This window comes from Plecotus auritus (assembly GCF_963455305.1).
Source record: "Plecotus auritus genome assembly, chromosome: 8".
NCBI classification, from domain to species: Eukaryota; Metazoa; Chordata; class Mammalia; order Chiroptera; family Vespertilionidae; genus Plecotus; species Plecotus auritus.
Genome location: NC_137782.1, coordinates 67,553,314 through 67,577,681, shown reverse-complemented (window position 1 = coordinate 67,577,681; position 24,368 = coordinate 67,553,314). Strand labels below are relative to the sequence as shown.

The window sequence follows — 24,368 nt, the reverse complement described above, 5'->3', positions numbered from 1 at the left end:
TCTCTTTACATCTTCCAATGGGGGAGATCAATAAAGTTTTAAGTTGTTAAATCAAGTTATAAAGAGTTATACACTTTAAAGATATATAAAAGTATCCATTGCAGTGGTTCTCAACCTTTCTAATGCCGCGACCCTTTAATACATTTCCTCATGTTGTGGTGACCCCCAACCATAAAATTATTTTCGTTGTTACTTCATAACTGTAATTTTGCTACTGTTAATGAATCGTAATGTAAATATCTGTGTTTTCCGATGGTCTTAGGCGACCCTGCTGCTGTAGAGCCTAAGACCATCGGAAAACACAGATATTTACATTACGATTCATTAACAGTAGCAAAATTACAGTTATGAAGTAACAACGAAAATAATTTTATGGTTGGGGGTCACCACAACATGAGGAACTGTATTAAAGGGTCGTGGCATTAGAAAGGTTGAGAACCACTGCATTAGAGGAACTAAAATTACTTTTTGTTTTTGGGGGTTTTTTTGTTAATCCTCACCTGAGGATATTTTTTCATTGATTTTAGATGGAGTAGATTTTTTTAAAAAATTTTTATTGATTTCAGAAAGGGAAAGAGATATATAAACATCAGTGATGAAAGAGAATCATTGATTGGCTGCCTCCTGCACACACCCTTCTGGAGATCAAGCCCACCACCCAGGCATGTGCCCTGACTGGGAATTGAACCCACAATCCTTTGGTCTATAGGTTGACTTTCTAACCTGAACACACTGGCCAGGGCAGGAACTGAAATTACTAATGTAATCAGCCAGAATACGATGGTGGAGAAATGGGAAGAATTTAAGTATATACCAGCTTCCGCATCTGTCATATTAGAAAGTCAGTAGACACTGTCTAAACGTGACATTATAAGAAATAGTGATTTAGATCTCTTATTTTTAAAAGTTAGAATCACTATCATAAGAACTAAAAGATTGTAATCCCACCACTTATCAAAGAATGCAAAGGCTATCCTGCTAAAGGTTAAACAATCTAATACAAACAAGGTGACAGAACCAAAGTGTCATAACTATAAATGGGATAAACATGCAAAAGGAAAAATATCTCAGATTAAACCAAAAACAAAATCCAGTTATGCAGTGCTTTATAAAGAGAAGCATCTAAAACTTAGTAAGGGTGATGATAAAATATTGGGCAAAGACCTAACAGACAAATGCAAACAAAAAGAAAGAAGGCAATATTATTAATGGCAAGTTTGAATTGGCCAAAAAAATTGAGAAGTCTAAAAGAGCAATTTGTAATGATTAATGATACCATCTACTACTTGTTGTGAATATTTCTATACCAAATCAAAAGAAAGCATATATCCTAGGTTACTACATTACTAAACAAGAAATAACATTTTAAAATAATAAATTAAGCATTCAAAATAAGAAGTTAGGGGGGAAAAAAACACACAAAAAACAAGAGGGGACTCTTTCCTCCTCCCCACATGGGAGTCTGTGCTGTGAGATTCTTTCCCTTCCCCACATGGGAGTCTGTACTTGTTCTTCAATAAATCTCCACCTTTGCTATAAAAGAAAAAAGAACAAATTTTAAGCTATCTTATAATAAAAACATTGAATCTATCAAAGAGATCCAGCTAGTGTGTTAAGCAATACTGTGGAGGTGCAATCAGCAAAATTCAGACTGGAAAAAATTTACAGGATATAATTTTTCAACAATAAATTTCAAGGAAATCAGGAGAAACTATAGATTGAAAGGGAATTATGAGATGTATCAATGAATATAACATGTGGACTTTAGCTCCTGGTTCAAAAAGTTAAGTTAACTCTAAGAAAACATTCATGATATAGAAACTTGAGCTCAGATCATACTTTTCATATTTAAAAAATTATTGTTAATCATTTTTTAAAGAGTTCTTATCTTATGGAGATATATACTGAAATATTTTGGATGGAATAATAGGATATCTGGAATTGGCTTCAGAATCGCACAGTGCAGGAGCAGGGGAAAAAAGAAAAGACAGGGGCATGGTATGGAAGGAATACAATTAGCCAAGTGTTGATAATGCTTGACGCCTGGTGATAAGCACATGGAAGCTCATTGCACTGCTTTATCTATTTTTGTATATATTTGAAATTTTCACAGTATTAAAAAGTGAATAAAGTGGTTGAATAAAAAATGCAAATGTTCTTTACAGCAGAAATGGTTTATATGCTATGATCATAACTACATAAAAATAGGAGTGAGTATGGAAAAGATATAATTTTATTGGCATGGTGGAATGTGGTAACTTTCCTGATTTCCAAATTCTCTTTGGTGTTACGGATTTTACTTCTGTATTTTCACAGAAAGGTTTGGAGTGATCATGGCCTACCCCACAACCTGTCATTACATGTGCTCCTCTTTCTTATTGTATCATTATGTGAATATCTATGTTAGTACTTATCTTGCAATTGTGGGTTTATGTGTGTGACTCCTTCTCGGCTGTACACTTTGAGAATCTACTGGTTAGCACCTGATACATGGTTAGTGCCTGGTAAATGTGGTCTGAACTGCTGAAGGTCATTGGCACCCGTTTCTGATGAGGTTAAGTACAGGGGATGCAGAAAGGGCCCCCCGACGAAGCTCAGGGTATCAGCTGGAAAGCAGAATTAAGAAGATAGGAGGGCCCGGCAAGTGTGGCTCAGTAGTTGAGCTTCAACCCATGCACCAAGAGGTCAGTTTGATTCCTGGTCAGGGCACATGCCTGGGTTGCAGGCTCGATCCCCAGTAGGGAGCGTGCAGGAAGCAGCTCATTGATGTTTCTATCTCTCTCCCTTCTCCTTCTCCCTCCCTCTCTCTCTCTCAAAATCAATAAAAAACATTTTGTTTTGTTTTTTTAAATATATTTTATTGATTTTTTACAGAGAGTAAGGGGGAGAGAGAGAGTTAGAAACATTGATGAGAGAGAAACATCGATCAGCTGCCTCCCGCACACCCCCTACCGGGGATGTGCCCGCAACCAAGGTACATGCCCCTGACCAGAATCGAGCCTGGGACCCTTGAGTCCGAAGGCCGATGCTCTATCCACTGAGCCAAACCGGTTAGGGCAATAAAAAACATTTTGAAAAAGAAGATAGGAGATTAGGAAGTAAGGCAGCTACAGTGTTGAGGCCATGCACTCCAAGAGGTGGCGGAAAAGGTAACAATGATGGCTGTGTCTCTGGGTGTTGGGGGTCCGGGGTGTCTATACAAGGTGCTACTGGAAGGGACAATCAGGGGAGGTTAGCAAGGGCCCATGTTGGTGTGAGCCCTCAGCCCATCAAGACTCTGAAGGCTGAACTGTTCTTGGTTTTCTTGCCAGGCCTGGTGAGTAATGTGGTGTTCACCAGTCACACCATGGAGCAGAGGCACCCTCTCCTTGTTCAGCTGCAGAGCCTCATCAGGGCTGCTAATCCTACCGCAGCCTTCATTCTTGCAGAAAATGGGATTGTCACCAGGTAAATTTATCCCGTTCCCTTCACCCCACAGACCAGGCACCTTCTCAGATGCAGCAGCTACCCTCTGGTAATGCACCACAGGGTCCTGAGCAGTTATAGAAGTGCTTGATGCTGCGTAAATCACCAGAAGGACACTATGTGTCAGTATCCTGTCCTGTTTTGAGATATTTTATTTTAATGCATTCACATTTTCATTCATTAAGGAATGGAAGTCAAGAATTTCTCAAGTTTCTGTGTTAACATGTAAGAAAAATTACATAGAGGACATAGAAGAAATTATCTTTTTACTTCATGGACTTGGGTCCAGATTACAAACTAAAAATAGATCATTGGTGACTTTGTATGTGTGTGTACGAAAGCATCTGATTATATAGCAGTTTCGTTTGCTCAGTAAGGACACTAAAAGGTATGTACTTTTTATATAGTTTTGACTTTTTTAAAATATATTTTTATTGACTTCAGAGAGGAAGGAAGAAGGAGAAAGGAATAGAAACATCAGTGATGAGAGAGAATCACTGATCTGATTGGCTGCCTCATGCATGCCCCCAACTGGGAATCAAGCCCCCAATCCAGGCATATGCCCTGGCCAGGAATCGAACTGCGACCTCCTGGTTCATAGATTGACGCTCAACCACTGAGCCACACTGGCTGGGCTAGTTTTCACGTTTTAAAAATTGATTTAAGGGAGGGAGAGAGAGAAACATTGATTTGTTCTACTTATGCATTCATTGATTGATTCTTGTATGTGCCCTGATCTGGAGATTGAACCCTCAACCTTGGCATATCAGGACAATGCTCTAACCAACTGAGCTACCCAGCCAGGGCTAGTTTTGACTTTTGAGCAATGCAAATATTTTACATATTCAAAAATTAAATGAAACCAACAAAGAAGAAAAAATCTAAATACAAACAAAAAAGTGAAACCATCTGCAATCACACACACACAAAATAATTCAGGTAACTTTTGAGCATAATCCTCTATTGGTATCCTGATTCCAAACAACATCACTGAATAGAGAAGGGAGATTATAAATATGGCCCTAGCCAGTTTTGCTCAGTGGTTGGAGCTTTGGCCCATGGACTGAAAGGTCCCAGGTTCAATTCCAGTCAAGGGTACAACCTTGGTTGCAGGCTCAATCCCTGGCTGGGTCAGAGCATGTACAGGAGGCAACCAGTCGATGTGTCTCTCTCACATCAATGTTTCTCTGTGTGTCACTCTTCCTCCCTTCCATTCTGTCTAGAAATCAATGGGGGGAAAATATCCTCCAATACGATTAATAATAAATGTGAAATGGGAAAGGTGAGGGAAAACCCTGTAAATGTTGGATTTGAATTTGGGGGAACTCGGTATAAATTTATTATTTTTAAAAAGGTATATTTACGAGCTTTTCCATTGAAAGGGACCAGAAATACTAATCCCACAATAAATACCCCTACTTCTAGATCTTGGTTTCTATGTGCCGATCCACTGTCAGGTATCAGGACTCCTTGGAGAATTGGCTGATTGCAGGTCTAGGGCAGGTACATTTTATGCCAAAAAAGCAAAGATTTGTGTAGATATGTCAAAAGGATATGGGAACTATCTTAACAAGCTGTCACTAGCCAAATTGGGACAACTTGAGCATGAGAAAGAATAATGATAATAATGGATTATAGCACATAGAATAAAGTGAGTCTGTGTGATACTAAAAAAATGAAGAGGGGCAGGATACTAAATCTCTTTTAAAAGGCAAATGCTAACAAATAAATAAGGATTTCTAGAACTAGAAAGTCACCATCTTGTAACCTTTGGTATAATAACTTGGTTTAGGCAAAAATCATCAATGGATGCTCAGTAGTTGACAGATGGTTGAGGAAAAGGATATTCACTAGCCTCAGAGTATCACTCCACAGACTACTTACTACTTACAAAGACAGAAAGTACCTTCACAGTGGGAGGAAGGTGTCTTGTAGTCATGACATTAACCAAATGATTCAACTTAGCAAGGCCACTAATGGAACAAATTGGCATGATGTGCCTCCGTCCTATGATGCTATGGGAAGGACACATCACCTGGGTATTAATCTTGCCTAAAATATTCACCTGAATCTAATCATGAGGAAACAACCAGACAAATCGAAGTCATGGGACACAAGACAGCTGGCATATCTTCAAAAAGGTTAATGTCATGAGAAACAAACACATAAAAGTTGGAGGAATTGTTTCAGATTAAAGGAAAATAAAGATTATAATTTTGATGGGTGATCCTTGATTGGATCCTGGGTCTCCCTACCCCCCAGAAAGGGAAAATTTGAAAATGGATGTATATTAAATCAATACTACTTAAGCTTTAATGTGCATATGAATCTCTTGAGGATTATTAAAATGAGGGTTCTGATTCAGTGGGTCTGGAATGGGGCCTGAGATTCTGCATTTCTAATGAGCTCCCAGGTAATACCAGTGCTGCTGGTCCACCGTATTAAATTCCTCAGGCGTGATAATCGTATTGTGGTTCTGTAAGAGAATGTCCTTGTTCTTAGGTGATGCATACTGAAATACTTAAGGGTGAAATAACAGGAAAAAAAATGCATGCATTTGTTGCATATATGTGGGGGGGGACGGTGGAGAAAGAAAGCAAATGTGCAGGTTAAGATTGATAGTCCTAATTAATCTGTGGGGTTTTTTTTCTGTATGTTTTCAAAGGAATGAAGACATTGAGCTGATTCTGTCAGAAAACAGTTTTTCAAGTCCTCAGATGCTACGATCTCGATATTTAATGTACCCTGGCTGGCAAGTATCATCATTGAAAAGTAGCTAAGATTTATTTGTAAACCCAATGTTATTTATTTACAGCATGAGAGAGAGAGAGAATACCAGGTGTGCTATACAAGGGTGTCCATGGCAGCTGGAAGGACCTGCCATGTCCCAACAGCAGCTGGCTTTTCCAGGAGCCCAGTGCTCCCCATCTTGGGCTCCAAATTGGGAGCCTTGCTGCATGCTGAGGAAAAGGATAGATATGGAATAAAGTGGGTATTTATTCCTGTGGGCACCAGGCACAATAGTGTCCTGTGTTTCCTCTGGCCTCTAGTGAGGGTGAGGTTGCTGACACAGAACCAAGGAGTTGTAACCTTCCCAGGTGAGAGAGTCACTCCTGAGAATAATCAGTCCTCTAGGGTTCCTTCCTGACAGGTGAGTTCCCTGCCGATGGGGCCCAGAAGATGTTTCTTCTGTCCTGGCAGCCTCCCAGCCTGTAACCTTCTCCTCCAGAGGGGAGAAGAGAAGGAAAGAGACTACAAGGAGCATTGTAATCATACTAATACCCAGCAGCTCAGGAGCACTTACACACATTGTTCTAAGACTGCACACTCAGGTATGGTAACCACTAGCCACCTTTGACTATTTAATAAAATGTAAATGAATAAAAATTTAGTCTTTTAGTCATACCATACTTGATTTGAGTCACATCATACTTATACAGTAGGTAAGTGGATCATCCCTTTTTCCTGAACAAGACAGTTATATCTTAGATAGAAAGAAAGAGATGGAGCTTCTGAGGTGAAACCCTCCTCTGGTGGCTGCAGATGCGGGGCCTTTTGCTGCCCACACCTATGGGCCTGGGCCTGAGACTTCTATCCGCACCTGGTGCCTAGGGAATCACCCTTCCTCCAGTCCATCTGACTCATTCTGGGCACGTGAACCGAGCTCCGGATACAGTTTCCTGGAGGCAGACTGATCCAGGAAAGAGCTGAGTATGAGGAGCTCATTAGGTTCTGTGAGTGTGGAGTCTGAAACCTTCCCTTGATCAGGAAAACCAATCATTGTAGATAATCAGCGATGGAGGGGCCTTAAAATCACCCTTCAGGGAAGGTGGGGAAGGGTGGGTAGGTGGGAGGTGATCAACCAAATAACTTGTATGCATATATGCATAAGCCATGGACATAGACAATAGGATGGTGAAGGGGGGGATGGAGGGGATCAGTGGGTGGGGAGAAGGAACATATGTAATACTTTCAACAAGGAAGATTTTTTTTTTAAATCACCCTTCAGGCTCTCCCTTCTGAATTCCTTCCTTGGATTCAGATAACTTAGTCATTTAACGAGATGGCAGCCATCAGACTCCTACTCATCCCTGGACATTACTCCCCTCCCTCCTTGGGTCAGGGCCATCACCTCCTAGTGAATGGACTTCAGTTCCAGGATGTGCTCATTCTGTGCTGTGAAGATTCTTTTTTTTTTTTTTTTAAATATATTTTATTGGTATTTTTACAGAGAGGAAGGGAGAGGGATAGAAAGCTAGAAACATCGATGAGAGAGAAACATCGATCAGCTGCCTCCTGCATACCCCCCACTGGGGATGTGCCCGCAGCCAAGGTACATGCCCTTGACCGGAATCGAACCCGGGACCCTTCAGTCCGCAGGCCGACACTCTATCCACTGAGCCAAACCGGTTTCGCCTCTGCTGTGAAGATTCTTAACCATTCCCCTTCACGGCCCTCTGTTCTCCTTGGCCCCGCCCCCACCTCCCTGGTTGAAGGGCGTGTTTCTAGCCTGGGAGGAAACTTTTCCCTCTTCCTTCATCCCCCTCCAAATTAAGGATTCTGGCTCTGAGCACAGAAGCCAGAGTAACTCATGGTCTCCAAATGGCTGTCTGGGTTGGGGGAGAGAAAAAAGACCATGGCAGTGTTGCAAAAATGTTATGCTACTACCCAACTTTAAGAAATCACAAAGAATAAGATACTTTCAACAATATAAAATTCAAAACTACAGTTGCTATTTTAAAACCAAGGAAACTAATAAGAAAATACAGCCCAGCGGGTATGGCTCATCAACCTATGAACCAGGAGATCACGGTTCAATAACCAGGTTATGGGCTTGGTCCCAAATAGGGCACGTGCAGAAGGCAGCTAATCGATGATTCTTTCTCATCATTGATGTTTCTATCTCTCTCTCCCTCTCTCTGAAATCAATAAAATCATATTTTTTTAAAAGAAGAAGAAAATACAATAGTCTGGAGGAAAATGATTGCTTCAAATGTGACAGAGGGTTAATATAATATTTGAGAAACTTGTTAGGCTAGTTAAGAAAAATAGTCCACTCCATATAGATGTGGACAATTCACTGAGGATCAGATACAGATGGTAACCGTGATAGCAATTCTATGTCAGTAATATTCAAAATGTAAAATGATGCCTCACTATTATTTTGATTGATACTATTACATTTAACCAAAAATATCTATAGTAACCATTGCTGGGGAATTCTTGTGAAACTGGAATGCTCACCTACTGCCAGGGGCAGTATAAATTATTACCCATGAGATGGTTACACCTTCTTCTGGACTGATTTCAATCATGGGGATTCATCTGAAGGAAATAATACAAAAGAAGAAATGACAGTTCCATTACTTTGGAAGCTAGTTGATGGGAGTTTATTATACTACCTTCTACCTTTGCATGTGTTTGAAGTTTTCCATAATAAAAAGTTAAATTTTTTAAATGCTCTGAATATGGCCATGTTCTGAATGAGTCTGTGGCAACATTACTCAAAACTGAGAAAATAGTGCAGAGCTGCCTCCGCCCTTTATTTCCTTCTGGAGAGAGTGTACACACCAAATATACAGTCTGTTAAGCTACCCTCAGCAATGATGGAGCATAGTCGGAGCCCTTGAAAGAATGGGTGTGGCCGAAACCGGTTTGGCTCAGTGGATAGAGCGTCGGCCTGCGGACTGAAGGGTCCTGGGTTTGATTCCGGTCAAGGGCATGTACCTTGGTTGCGGGCACATCCCCGGTGGGGCGTGTGCAGGAGGCAGCTGATCGATGTTTCTCTCTCATCGATGTTTCTAGCTCTCTATCCCTCTCCCTTCCTCTCTGTAAAATATCAATAAAATATATTTTTTTAAAAAATGGGTGTGGTCCTGAGGAAGAGCTCTAAGGGTACCAGGAAGGACCCCCGGTCTCAGGTGGGACACTGGCAGGCTTCAAAGGCTGAAGGGGTCTTTGATGTCAAGAAACTACTAGTCTAAAGAGGTAAACCATTCTTCCCAACCTCAAGGTGAAAGAAACATATACATTTAAACAAAGGTATTATACACAAAATTGTATACAAGTAAGAGAGAATTCAAATATTACAGGATAAATAATATGTAGTTCATTCCAAAGTATTATATAATACTGTTGTACTTACAATTTTTTAAATCTTTTAAGGTATGAAGGTAAATTTGATGCTGGATCAGTCTTTCCATTAATGGTTCAGATCTGTGTATGGTTTGGTCGTCCCTTGGAGAAGACTCGCTTTGTAGCCAAATGTAAAGGTAAGCCCTGGCTGGGACATGTCCCGGACCCCAGTAAAAGAACGCCAAGAGTTGTCCCTGTTTCCTGGCACCATTTTAGTTTTCTCTATGCTGTCTCTTCGTCTTTCCATTTGAGTCTGAAAACAGGCAGAGGGATTTGAGAATGCAGGAATCCGCCACCTCTGGAGCCACTGGGGAGGAATGGGTGGGGATAGAATCCATGAACACAAGACCCTAGAGTAAGATCCCTTCCTAGTCCCTAACTGTCCCAGCGCTGCCACTCTGAACTTGGCCTCTGCCCCCAGGTGGGTAACAATCCTGTCCTCTTCCTCCACCAGCAATTCAGTCTTCCATCAAGCCAAGTCCTTTCTCTGGAAACATCTACCACATCCTGGGCAAAGTGAAGTTTTCAGGTAACTGGGGGGTTGGATTTGGGAGCCCTGCACTATGGAGTTCTGAGCCTCCACTGGTGCTCTGCAGACTCTCTCCAAAACCCTCCCCTCTGGGCCTTATACCATTAGACTCTTCCAATCACCCCTCTCTGCCAAGGGCCTACCTTCCTTCAGGTCCTTCTGCTCCACAGTGGAGGATCTGTCCTCCTTCCCCTGGATGGCCTGCCCAGGGCCTCTCCTCACAGCTCCTGGACTTCCTTGACTTCCTTGTTCCAGAGACTCAAACCATCATCCATGGTTTCTTTCTAGACCAGGGGTGGGCGAACTTTTTGACTCGAGGGCCACATGGGTTCTTAAACTGGACCGGAGGGCCGGAACAAAAGCATGGATGGAGTGTTTGTGTGAACTAATATAAATTCAAAGTAAAGGAGCGGAGGGGAGAGCAAGAGAACCGGATAGAACAGCCAGATCCGGCCCGCGGGCTGTAGTTTGCCCACGGCTGTATCTAGACCTATCACCTTTCTAGAGCTACCCCAACACTGAGATCTCCACCTTCTGATCCGTGTCTGTCAAAGTCACTTGCCTTCTCCCTTCTGTTCAGTGGGCCCTATTTATCAGCCTTAGACATCTGGAGCCCTCCAAACCTGAAGTCTGTCTATCCTGGGCTGGCGTCAGAGAAGGCCTCAAAAAGAGGAGTTGCTCAACTCAACATTGAGGAAGGGGAGACTGTTCCAGAGAAAAGGCACAGCATGTGCTGTGGACCTGAGGCAAAAACAGCACGCTTCAGGAACCAAAAAGGGTTTACTGTGGCTGGGGCTTAGGGGGAGGCAGGGATTGTGTCTGTTAGGTTGTCTAACTAGCAGGTGTTAGCTACATACCAAGAAGCAAGAGGTCAGGCTGCATAGCAAGGCCACTGAGGACCCACGTAATGTGTGTCTCTGTGTTCTTCCATTCTTGGTGTCAGCTTGTCCTCAGGTACCCACTCCTATGGTTGCCAGGTAGTGCTGTAGGTCTAGTGTCAAATCCAGACACAACATCCAGCCGATGGAGATGCTGGCTCTTCCTGTGGTATCTTTATCAGTGCAGACACCCTTGCTGAAGTGCCTCCTCCCAGTTCTTCAGCAGACTTCTCCCCTTGGCCAGGATTGAGTTGCTATGCCTTCCAGGATCCAGGACCCATGGGGAATTGGTATTGGAGGAAGAGAGGTCTGCTGGACAGGCAACCATCAGTGTCTGCTACAGGGAACCATTGAGAGTTGTAAGCATGGAACTATCTGGGTCTTCAGATGGAAGAATTAGACAACGTAACCTTTAAAAAGGAATCTTCCATGGTCTTTAACCTGTACCATTGGCCTAATTTATATTACTGAATTTGAAACTTTGGCCCTCTCTTCAAGCCCCTTGCTCAAGCCCACTTCCCTCAGGTGCCAACAGACAACCCCCCACCTGCTTCAGGGGTCTTAGTGCCTTTGTCTTCCCTCTCCCCCATCATCAGCTCCTTTTCTTTCTTTATACCTACTTTTGACCCCTTTCTTGTTCAAGGTTAACCTCTGTTGTTCTGGATCCCTTTCTCATCCTGCCTTTTAGAGGTACCTTGATCTTTTCTCATGTCTCCTGTCAGTCATAGCCCAGCTTCTCAGCCTGTAAACCTTGTCCCCTCTTTTCTCTTCCCATTCAGGTGACCCTTCCACAGCACTTGTACTTTGGACACACCCTCCTCCCTTGGCCTCTCAGGCCTCTGTTGAGACCCGCCCCTCCAGAAGGGGGCCTTTCTCTTATAGTCCCCTTCTGGGTTGTATCCACCTGATCACTTGATCAACCAACCTACTCTGCCCTCTCTTACTTCATCCTTTCTAACTTGCCACTAATCATGTCAATTCTCCCTCCTGTACATGTCTCATGAGTCTGTCCTCAACCATAGACCCTGTGTCAGTCTTAGTGTAGCCTTATTTTTGGGGGGTATTGTCTCAGGGACTGACATGTGTTCTTGCAGACTCTGAGAAGACCATGGAGGTCTGCCACAACACTTTGGCCAATTCCTTGAGCATCGTGCCTGTATTGGAGGGACCCACACCACCACCCAACTCTCGAGGCACACCTCAAGACAGCAGCGGGCAACAGGAGTGTTACCTCGTGTTCATCGGCTGCTCCCTGAAGGAAGAAAGTGTCAAGGACTGGCTACGGCAGTCTGCTAAGCAGGTAGTGTTTGAAGCCCAGACAGACTTGGCACAGATGTGGCTAGCACACCTCAGAGCTGCTGCTGGCCTTGAGGCAAAAGTCCCTTCACAGTCTCCCTGGTGCCTCCCCATTCCCCACCACTCAGGCTCAGCCAGCACTTTCAGGGACACTTAGAGAGTGGAAGGCAGCCACTCAGACAAACTCAAGGCAGACTTGTTCTCAGACATTTCCAATTCTGCTTCCACAAGCAGACTGGAGTTACTAAGTGGCCTAACTAGGGCCTGGGTGAAACCTACTTGTTCCATGTGGACCCTGTGTCATACTGATGTTCCAAACTCAAAATGTCATTTCTTAGCTGAAACGAATTCAAAATTCTCCAGTGTTCTGAGCCCAGAATCACCTGTTCTTAAGCTTTCCCTCTAGAAAGGAATTAACAACAAAGATATGGGTAGAGCCTTTTGCAAATCAAGACTCACTGGATAGCAGTGAGCCTGGGGCCCTGGAGACAGGTGCCAGGGAAGAGGAGGCTTCCTGTAAATGCACACAAGCATCTTTAGCCCAAACACACACACACACACACACACACACACACACACACACACACACACACACACACAGTGGAGTTATGGAGTTAAAATCCTTCAATACACTGCAAGCTTTGGGTGCTAAGCCTCTTAGCACAGCCTTGGGGGGTTAGCTCATCCTAGAACTCTGGAGATAAAATTGCCTGGGGCCCAGGGCCTTTGTAGATGCTCAGTGGAAACCTGTCTTTTATATTGAGGAATGGCTGCCTGTGGCTGTGTCTTTCTCAACCTACCTGGATAAATTTGATGATGCTTTACTATGGGACCTCATCCCTTTGTCTGCATGTCTGTCACCGGTGGGCCTTAGGGATGAGAATCTGCAGAGGCAGGAACATGCCTATTTGCAAAAGCACTGGTCTCTCCTCTGCCACTATCCCCCGGCACACAAAGCTCTGGAGTGGTCTTCTTGAGGGGCAGACAGGCAGGATATTGTGTTCAGGTCATGACAGTGCTTGCTTTCCCCTCCACTGGGGTCTTAGTCATATAACTGGCCCCTTGAGCCCTCACCTGCCCAGGTACTCCATCAGCTCTGTTGGGACCTGACCCCTCCCTCCATCTCTGCACAGAAGCCTCAGAGGAAAGCCCTGAAGACCAGGGGGATGCTGACCCAGCAGGAGATCAGGAACATCCATGTGAGTACCCTGCCCTAGGGGCTTAAGGCCTGTCCATATCCCAAAGCTGTCCTTCCAAGCTGTGTAGCTTCATCCTTTGGGATTTTCTGGTGTCACCTGGGCATGAGATCTAGGAAAAGGTGAAGCCCTGTTTTGTCACCCTGTTCAAACAGCTGAAGAAGTTATTCTCTCCTTCCCATCCCCTTGGTCTACATAAACCAGCAAGGGCCCAGGAAAAACTGTCTAGATCCTGAAGCTGCTTATGAGTAATGTGTGAATCCTGAGGCCAGGACAAGAGGGCCCTTGATGAGCCCTCTTGACCTGCAGGCTGACTCCCAGCCTCTGCCCCAGTTCCTACCTCCACAGGAGCCTTTTCCTGACAGGTTTGGAGGCAAAGACTAAAAGGAACACAGGCCCCAACATGAGCCACATTACCAGTCCCAGTAATGTGCAGGTGGGCAGGAGAGTGCTCTGGGACTCCAGGAGCCCCTGCTTTGGACTTGAGGAGAGCCCCTTCATATCCAGGCCCAACAGGACCTGGGCAACCCTGGGTGCTCCTAGGAAGGACACCGTGGGCACCTCAGAAGACAGACCTTCAACAAGGATGAGTGCAAGTAGTTTACTTTGGAAATGATTCTAGGAGACACGAGTAGGGAAATGGGAAAGTAACAGAGAGAAGGAAGGGGAGACAGCCAACAACGGGTATGTTATCTAACCAGGACCACTGGACAACCAGAGTCTTCTCACTAGGGACACCCGGAGTGCCTCCCTATGAGCCTGGAGACCTCCAGCCTGAGAGCTGCTGTGGGGAGGTGTTTATTTCCCAACACACAGCCTCCATGGAGTGGGCTATCTTGCTAGGATAGTAGGTTTGTTTTTGTTTTTAATGAATGAGTGAACGATAGAAAGTGGTCAGATAATTCTAACAGGACTCTTTTTTTCCCTGTAGGTTAAACGCCACCTGGACCCCCTACCTGCAGGCTACTTTTATAATGGCACCCAGTTTGTCAATTTCTTTGGTGACAAGACTGATTTTCACCCACGTATCCTTGGAATCTGGGGCTGGGGGTGTGTGGAAGTTCATCTATAAGGAAAGTGTCTGCTAGAGGCAAGGCAGCCCCGCACTGGAGCAGGCTGGGTTCTGAGAGCAGCAAATCATAGAGGCGGACTTCATTTTGGCCTCTTAAAGTCAATTGAATTTCTCCTTCATTCAGTGCTTGCTGATATAATCCTGTAGGTTGTAGTTTAAATGCAGCTGTGGTGACATCCTCAGTTCTGTGGTCATCCAGGTCACAATTTACATGTTGGAGATGGGGCCTGCTTACAGTAGTTAATCTGTGAAAAGGTAGATAGGGTGCTGCTGTGTGCTAATGAAAGCTGAAGGGCACAGGTCTAAGACCTCATGAAGGACCCTGCGCCAACCCCTGCCACATTCTTTGTGACTTTGGTGCTGCCAGTATATAAAAGCCCATCAGGTACTTTCTATGCAGGCACTTACTACCTCAGAGTCCCCCCGCCTCCACCTGCCCACAGATCCCTCTGGGCCAGGGCAGGCTTTTTTGTCCTCCACACTCATGGCTCTCTTCCTTAATGAGCTGCCAGTCATGGACCAGTTCATGAATGACTATGTGGAAGAAGCCAACCGGGAAATTGAAAAGTATAACCGAGAGCTGGAGCAGCAGGAATATCACGATCTCTTCGAGCAGAGGCCTTAGAGGAAGGCTGCAGAATGTCCACTCAAGATGGACAGAACAGGGTGTATTAGCCTCAGTTCCTCCAGAGGCCCCTCCCAAAGAGGGGCTGTCTTTGTTCTCCTTGGCCTTTGTGTGCTGGCTTGAGTGCATGTTGTCTTTATTCTCTTTGCAGCGCTGAAGAGCATCATCTGCACCACTGATTTGGGGGGAGGGGTCCTCATGGAGCATGAGCAGACAAGGACTGCAGTGTGTGTGGATGGCAGTCCAGGATCTCTAGGTCTCTCACAGTATCTCCTTTGGGCTGTTGAAGCACTGTGTGAGGGTGAGGGGAAGCATTTGGAGTGCACAGAGTAGCTGCTAGGATGCAGAAGGAACCCTAGCTACCCAAATTGGAACCACCCTTGGGGAGGGCCAGGCCACCACAGACCTCAGGCCTCAAGACAGTGCCCCAGAAGAGCCTTATCCCAGTGCCTGCCTTCCTGGTCAGGCTCCTCCCATTGAGGGAGCTGGCCCTGCTGGCCCTGGGCCAGTCCTGGGGGAACAGCACAAGCTCTGCCCCAGCCCAACCCAGAGTCAGCTTAGGCTGAGATCAATAGCTGTTCTAAGATGAGGGGCTTGTCCTTACAGACTAAACTGGAAGGCGACCTGCTTTTCAGAGTGTGCGGCTTTGAACTGACACAAGCAGTCCCCCTCAGGATGGGCTTTGAGTCCCCTTATGGTATCACTCCAGTTTGCCTCATTCAGGGACCAGAGCAAACCTGCTGCTGAAGGCTCCCTGACAATGCTTTGCCTCACTGTTGAGGGGAGAATCCTGCAACTGCTCAGTTTTAGGTCCTGATCATTTTTTGGGGTGTCACTGAATGGGGTTCAGTCCCCAGCACCCAACCCTCCCCTCAGCCTCGCCAGGGAAGGTCTGGATTTCGGCCACAAACTTCAGGAAATTGGTGCCCTCAAGCATTGTTCCTGGCCCTGGATTTTTTGGGCTCCTGAGGACCAGGAATTTCAAAGAATTCCAATGTCCAAATTAGAATTCCTTCCAGTGGCTTTGTTTTCAGTGGACCATAAAGCAGAGGGGAATTACAGGTATGTCCCATGCTGACCTCCAGAACTAGTGTGGAAGAAAGGGAGGTAGGTCCCAGGCACTGGTATTAGATGATGTCTGTTAGGACTTCAGCACCTCAGCTGCCTAGGCTGTAAATGCTTTCTGATTTCATGTTGTTGTTTTTGCATGCCTTAGGAACAAGCACATAGGCGAAACCAGCAAAGTTTCCAGTAATGTAGTGGGGTTTTTGAGAAAGACCCCTGGTGCAGAGGAGAGTCAGAAAGGATGGAGCACATGTGGTCTGTGTGCCTGGTCACACAGAGGCCTGCATGCAAGTACTAAAGCAATTGTATGGGCTTGTCGGTACCACGTACCTGTATTAGGAAAAAACAATTTGTATTTGAAGCCAAACGAACAATACTCCAGTACTACTGAGTAAGAAATCTTGCATGAAGAAAGGCTTCTGAAAAGACTCATGTTCTCCAGTCCCAGCTCCCAAAGCTGCTGGTGACAAGGCCCCAGGTGTGGAGCCCAAGTCTGGGAGCCCCTAATGTCTGGCTGGCCAGTGTTTGGGGTTCACAGTGGACTTGCCTCTGCTCCAGAATCAATAACATAGATATTAAGTGCAATTGATTAAATAAGCAATGAGTTACTTGTAGCTTCCTTTAGCTCTACCGAGCTCTTTTTAAAAACTCAAACTTGAGCAGCCTTAGAAAAGGGGTGGGTGGGGTGGGTGGGACCATTTCCTCCAGGTGGGTTGCTGTGAAGTTTTAAATGAAAGCTCCAGATCTTGGAACTCGAGCCATTTCCTGGCTGCTGCACAAAAGAGTTTTTAAAGAGGGGTCGGAACCCGCCCATAGCAGCGGGTCTTCCCACTGCGTGGGGCTGTACTTACGTGGTGGTCTTGGTTTCTGACCATTGTCCGTAGAAATGCTCTCTCACCAACTTGCCCCTCTTAGAGGGAAAACTGTGATTACCTCAACCAGAATATGAAACTGTGATTGAAAAAAGTCAAAACGTTAACTTTAAAAGCCAAACGGCAAAACTGGCTAAGGCCTCCTTAGACACTCCTCAGCCTGCTCAGGAGTGTGAAGGGGCACATAGGTGAAAGGGCATTTCACTCCTTGGGGCGCACTCTCTGTGCCCTGATGAAGAGGCACACGAGCAGTGTGAGCTCTTTGAGGACTGAGGCCAGGAGGGCGCATCCTCCCTGCACTGCCTCTTCCAGAACCTGCGGGCCTCTGGGTTCCGACTGTGAATATCCACGTGATTCCTCCAGGTGGAGGGTGGGGGCTTGGCTGCCTGGTGAGGAAGGGCCATGACACTGTGTTTTAGATTTTGACCTTAGAAGTGGATACTAAGGACCCAGCAAAGACATCGGTGAGGGTTCCTAGGAACAGGCAGAAGTCCTCCAGGGGCTGACATGCTTTTTGCCAACTTTCCTGTTAGCAGCTTCAGTTTTATATCACCCAGAGTGAGTGTGATACTGTTGAAATCGCTGAAGTTATGGGTCATTTTACGTTTTGATGTGGGATATTTTATTTTATTTTATTTTATTTTATTTTATTTGGAGGGAGGAGGCAGAAATTGGAGAAAAGGGATTACCCTAGGAAGGGGCAGCTGGCAAGGAGTTACGTTGGCTCCCCGAAGCCCTGGGGCTCTCCGACCTCAGGCCGGCACACAAGGCCCTGCAGGTCACAAGAAAAAGTTCCCTCCTAAATTCAGTTAGGGTTCTGGAGAATTTTTGCACAGTAATAAGCTCTGAGTTGCTCTTCAGGCTTCTCGAAAGGGAAAAGTTAACTCAAAGATTGTAAACTATTAAGTATTCATGCCAGCATGTTGCTGACCTAGTTGGATAGTTGTACCTCAAAAGTAGGTGAGAAATGGCTTCCTCATTGTCTTAGGTTGTCAAATACTAATGACAGAAGAAGAGCTCACTTACGTGCCAAAATTCACTTTTATAGCTTTTCAGTGCTTTAATATTTGTAACTTAAATTTTACACTCATTTACAAACACTACTGTAACTTCAGTGAAACTGAATTGTGTGATTGAAGCTTTTTGCTCATTATAGTATTTATTACACTACTTAATTCAGTAAATATATTAAAGTAGCCTTCAATTTATTTTTATATTATTTTACATGTTTTTACCTGCAGTTGTGTATCTGAATTGACCTTGGTAACAGATGTAATGCTAAGGACCAATAAACTGTCACTGAACAAGCAAGGCCTCCCTTTGTTGCCTCTCCCTGTAGACCCAGTCCCAAGGTGTCCTGGAGTGGGGCTGAGGAAATGGCCCACAACCTGCGACTGGGTACTTTCCCCTCTGCTTAAACAGGAAGCCTCTTTGCTGCCCCCCATCCCCTTCCCCAGACCTCAGAGTGGCCTTCAGAATAAAATTCTATGTGGAGAAACCACCCTGGCTTGGGTGTGGGCACTCCCAGGGTCTCAGAGAAAAGCTATCCCACGCTTACAGGTCCCTATGAGTCATCGTATCCACAGGTGCCCCCACCCTCATCTCCAACAGCTCAGCAGGGCTGTGGCTTCTGTGGATGCTAGGCTGCGGCAGGAACCATTGCTTCAGAGACCAGTCAGCTCGTTTAATCCCAGAGCTCTGCGAGGCGGCCACTCCGCCTTACAAGTGGGGGCAGCCCAAGGCATGAAGGGTGCAGTACCTGTCCCAGGTGGCCGAGCCACTGTCCTTGCCTGCCTTGGATTGCAGACACCCTCCCTGGGCTCCTAGTGGCATGGGCCTTGGAACCACGTTCTAAGGCAGAGGACGCAAAGCCCCGGAACTCCAGAGCAGCGACTTACCAGTGTGCGCAAGAATTTTTAAAACATGCAATCGCTGACTGTTTAGTCAGGGGCACTGACCTCTTTTTTTCTTTTTCTTCTTATTTATTTTTTGTTGTTTTATTTATTTTTTCTTTATTTTCTTTTTGGCACTGACCTCTTTTCCCTTAGATTGTCAAATAAAAAAATGGCAAGCCCTGGCTGCGTGGGTCAGTTGCTTAGAGCAGTGGTCATTAAACTCATTAGTCAACAGAGCCAAATATCAACAGTACAACGATTGAAATTTCTTTTGAGAGCCAAATTTTTTAAACTTAAACTTCTTCTTACACCACGTCTTCAAAATAGACTCGCCCAGGCCATGGTATTTTGTGGAAGAGCCACACTCAAGGGGCCAAAGAGCTACATGTGGCTCGCGAGCTGCGGTTTGCCCACCACTGGCTTAGAGCATCATCCTGACAAGCCAAGGTTGCGGCTGTGATCCCTGGACAGGGCACATACAAGAATCAACCAATGGCACAGCCAACGTGGCTCAGTGGTTGAGATGACCTATGAACCAGGAGGTCACCCTTCAATTCCTGGGCACATGCCCGGGTTGTGGGATTTATCCCCAGTGTGGGATGTGCAGGAGGCAGCTGATCAACAATTCTCTCTCATCATTGATGTTTCTATCTCTCTTTTCCTCTTCCTCTCTGAAATCAATAAAAATATATTTTTAAAAAATTAACCAATGAATGCATGAATAAGGGTAACAACAAATTTATGTTTCTCTTTTTCAAAATCAAATTTTTAAAAAATGACAACAGCCAGCACAATAGCCTTCCAGTGTGAATGGGTCAAAATTATACCTTTTTTGGGGTCAGATTAGCAAAAAAATATATTTTTTGGTGTGCTGCAGAATTTTAGAAATTAGTTTATGTGTGCCATGAGATGAAAAAGGTTGAAAATCACTGCTCTAGAGGAACGAAACCCAAATGCCCAACTTTCCCCTTGCAGGCCCAGACCCCATCTGCCCAGCGGTCTCCTGCCTGTGGTCAGGACAGGCGCTTCCCTCCACAGGAGGCCTGGAGGGGCTGCCAACAGGGGCAACAACCACACCCCCACCAGGTGGGGAGGAGAGGCCTCTGCCTTTCCCAGAAAAAAGCCTACCAGGGTGGGGCATCGCCTTGAGGCTGCCTGTCCACAGAGACCATGCTTCCTGTCCCATCCTGCACACTGGGGCCTCCGGACAAGGCAAGTGCCCCAGTGGGAAGGCCTAGAAGCTGGCCCACAGGGAAGGGTGCAGCCACCCCTGGATGGAAGGGTGGTGGTCTTGGGTTTGGAGATTCTATGCAATCAATTAGTCACATACAACCAAATACAAAACTGCCTGAGAGGAGCTAAGAGAATTGTGGGAGGAAGTTGGCAGCTGTATAATGCACCCCACAACCCATTTCCTCAGAGCCTCCAGCCTCCCACCTACAGGGCCAGGTTTGAACCTTGGAGCGTCTGTGCTTGTGCTTCTCAGAAACCACCAGGAGTTGGGAATTACCCCCCAAAAATATTGCCAGGGAGGTAAGGGGAGACAGTAAATGGGAAAGGGCTCCTGGGAACCAGAAAGGGAGCCTGCCTTCACCCTGGAGCCCACGGGGGATTACTGGGCATGTTGACAGAGGGAGTCCCTGAGTCAAGGCATCCAGGTGGGGTAGACATGTGGAAAGTGAAATTTGGAGCAGAGGGCCTCAGGTGAAGCTGCTGAAAATCACAGGGCTCTCTGAGGAGCTTGGAGAAATACCGACATGTTCATTGCTATCGTACAATCTAGGGAAGAGTCATGCCTAAAGAAAATGACCACATGCCCCGCTTCTGATCCATGACGGAAAGGGAATGGCTTGGTTCCTGTAAGAGGAGTCCAGGGTAGTACCAGCTTCAAGTTCAGTTGGGCCCAGGCACTCAGATCCCATCAGAACGCTCACCATCCACGTTCTCCCCTGCAATAAGCTTCCTCTATGCCACCAGCAGCCTAACACTCCAAAGGGAAGACCCAACCTCCCTCTCCAGGGTCAGCTCCAAAGTCTGGAGTCCCATTCCCATCCCTGAACCAGTCACAGTGGTCAGGAGTATTCTGATGGGCCTGGCATTGTTTCACTGTGCATTTCCAAGACTTACCTCCCCCCAACACACCACCTCGACCCACACACACACCAGGCTCACTGGGGAGCTGAGTTCCCCAAAGAAGAGCTTGCTCCCCAAACCAGCATTACACATCATCCTACAGGCCACCCCTGAGCTTTTCCGTTGAAATCAGAATCCTACTTGATTTTTAAAATTTTGCTTTCTGCTAGGTTTTTTATTTTTTTTTATTTTTATTTTTTTTTTTAGTACAAGTGATAGCAAGCACAAAGTTATTCCATTGTGGTGGTGATCTTTAACCAAGGGGAAAAAAAACTTTTAATTAAAAACATTCTGTCCACTAAGACCATTTCCCCCTGCAGACCGAGAAACGGCCACCATTATTTGGCTCTATAGTGCCCCAGCACACCCAGGGACACCAGTGTTCCATAGCAGTCAGTTTAAGAATCCTTGTATTCCTCAATAAAATAAAAATCACATAATGTGGGGGGTGGACTGCTGCCCCACATTGGTGAGGGTCAGAAGTGGACCAGCTAGAGAATGATTTTGAAGGAACAATTGACAAGACAAAATGACTAATAAGACAAGAGTGAAGAGGGCGACCTTAAGGTAGAAGTGGAAAAAGCCAAAGTGGAAAAAACCCCAATACTGAAACAATTCCAGAAACTTTTTGTTTCATCCTCCAAAAACTTGAAGAAAAATACATTTGTTTATTCACAAATTATTACTGTTTTTCCCAGGCCTCTGCATTGCTAAATTGACCAGCCAAAATAACTTTGGGGGGGGGGGGATTGCATCAGGGTCAATAAATTTTATGTCAAACTAATAAATGACTATAAATCTGTAAAAAAATGCTAATCAAATAAAGTGTGAACTTATTTCCATTTTATCCTACAATTATTACTGCTTTTCCCATACCAATACAGAAGTTTATTTTTTTTTTCTCTCATGGCTTCAAATACTTAAGAAACTTTATATCTTACCCTGAAATTTCATGCCTGGATGAATGTACAAATAATAACAAAATAAGGACAACAGGAAGAGGAAAGATGGTTAGATAACCAAAAATTCATGGAAATTTCTAGCTAAAACAATTCCATTTCAACCTCATTGTTTTATAGATAAAAATTATCATAGACTCAAAAAGAACTGAGGGTGTTACCCTGTGCCTTCCTGCTAACTTTCCCTACCCAGTGCATCCAGCTTCCTGCAAGGAGCTGGATGCAGCTCGCGGGAAGGATGGTCTGAAGTAAGTGGTGCTGAAAGCAGCGTCAGCCCTGAATGGTGGGCTTGAGGCAGGACCTTGGGCAGCCCCTTGACATAGGGGACCTGTGAGAATGAGAGCCAGGGATGTGGAGGACATGGGGTACACAGAATGGCCAAGGAGGGCAAGGATGGCCAGGAGGGTAATATTCCGCCCAAACTCTTATAAGGCTTCAGGTGTGGGTGATGAGATTCAAATAAAATAGGGCCTGGGGTTAGATGAGGGTGGGGAGTCAGCCCTGTGGCTTTTATCCTCGGGTTCTCTGCACCCCTCAGCATGTTCTGAGGGGCTTGCTGTAATGTAGACTTCTGGTGTCTTCAGAGGACCTATCAATGAAAATCCTGGGCCCAGACTGCGGATCTGAATTTCAGCAAGCTCTTGGTGGACAGGACTCTGATGTGATACACCTCTGCCTTGGAGGGTCTTGCTAGGAAAAGCCATGAGGCATCAACATACACAGTGGGATAGTACGTGGTTATCTCCTGTGGCCGCTGGAGAAGGGTGGGCAAAAGTAGGTCAGTGTTGGGTGGTGTCTGTTCTCTAGGAGGTTCTTGGCTGAGTTGCTGGGCTGTGGAACTGGACCCCAGGTCAGAAGACAGAAGGCATAGACAGAGACAGGTGAGGACAGTGGAGCAGTCCTGGAACCTCCTGCCCAACAATCTGCTGGCCAGATAGAATCATTGAGCATAGAGCCATTAGAACTCTGTCCAGTGCTAGGTTCTGACTGTGAGTATAGATGGGAGTAGGGCATGGGACTCAGAGGATGTTGTCCTGATGGGAGCAGGTCCTTGGTGGCTTCTTGCCCTCCTAGCTGCCCTTATGGAGCCTGGTTCTTTCTCTCAGAAGGAGTAGATGGCAACTGGGAGAGGGCTTAATGCTGTGTTAGTTGGGTACCAAAGGGTCTTTCTCCCACTCACCAATAGGGTCTTCAGATGTTCCTCAGGAGAGAGGGGTGGGGAGGGGAGGCCAGTGGAGGCCACGTTCCCTCTCCCAACCCCCACCAGCATCACCAGAGGGACAATGTGGGAACAGCATGGGCTGCCTGCTCTGGGCAGCAGGAGCCCCAAGAAGCTTGTAAAACTGAGTGACTCCAGGGAAAGCTGATGGCTGCAAGATGTGGGAAGCCACATTTGACAAGGATCCAAGGAAGGCACAGACAGAGGGAAGGAGCAGACAGGAAGTGGAAATAAAAGGACTTGGTAATGGCTGTGGAGGCCAGGGTGCGAAGAAGGAGCCAGAGGGAATCAGGAGTATCTGGCTGGAAAACCCAAGCGGGAATGGAGGATGAAGAGGTCATCTGGAGGGCTTCATTGGCTTGAAAGCCTCCAAGACACATGGAGACATCGATCACGCGTTCAATACGTCATAGGCTTATTGAGCACCTACTATACTAGGAGCTTCACTGTGAAAGACGAACACACAGCCCCACTCTCAGAGAGCTCCAGTCTAGCCAAGGGGATGGGGCCCAGGCAGTAGAGTAAGAATGAATGAGGCAGTCCTTTAGTAAGGGGCCATGCGGGTCTGTGATAGAGGGCACAGGCACCTACTTCAGGTGGTGTGACCCTGGAAGCCTCTCTGAGAGCAGAAGGATGAAATGAGCTGTGGTAAGAGCTGTGCACATGCCTTTCAGGCACCACACTATCAAGGCCTCCAGGCAAGTGGGCTGGTTGTATTGAAGGGACAGCCAGCAGCCACTGTGGCTGGAGTGGCACTCCCCTGGGAGCAGGAGGTATAGTATGAGGTGAGGAATAGGCAGGGGCCTTACCCCATCCCCTACTCCCCTAGGCCACAACAGGGAGTTTTGGGTTGCTTTTCTTTTTTTTAAATACATTTTTTTTTATATTTTATTGATATTTTACAGAGAGGAAGGGAGAGGGATAGAGAATTAGAAACATCGATGAGAGAGAAACATCGATCAGCTGCCTCCTGCACACCTCCCACTGGGGATGTGCCCGCAACAAAGGTACGTGCCCTTGACCGGAATC

The 24,368-nt window shown here is 45.8% G+C and overlaps 1 protein-coding gene across 3 annotated transcripts in view; it reads left to right on the top strand.

Annotated features, from left to right (window-relative positions):
* Positions 1-18,440, top strand: part of DNAAF9 (dynein axonemal assembly factor 9) — a 136,609-nt gene extending 118,169 nt beyond the window's left edge. For all 3 annotated transcript variants that reach the window (XM_080685377.1, XM_080685376.1, XM_080685378.1), the window contains exons 30-37: positions 3,312-3,447; positions 6,131-6,217; positions 9,631-9,737; positions 10,055-10,129; positions 12,102-12,307; positions 13,437-13,502; positions 14,431-14,524; positions 15,084-18,440. In XM_080685377.1, the coding sequence (XP_080541503.1) occupies positions 3,312-3,447; positions 6,131-6,217; positions 9,631-9,737; positions 10,055-10,129; positions 12,102-12,307; positions 13,437-13,502; positions 14,431-14,524; positions 15,084-15,196 (884 nt within the window). In that variant the 3' untranslated portion in view covers positions 15,197-18,440. The remainder of the gene's footprint in view (positions 1-3,311; positions 3,448-6,130; positions 6,218-9,630; positions 9,738-10,054; positions 10,130-12,101; positions 12,308-13,436; positions 13,503-14,430; positions 14,525-15,083) is intronic.
* Positions 18,441-24,368: the final 5,928 nt, after the last annotated feature.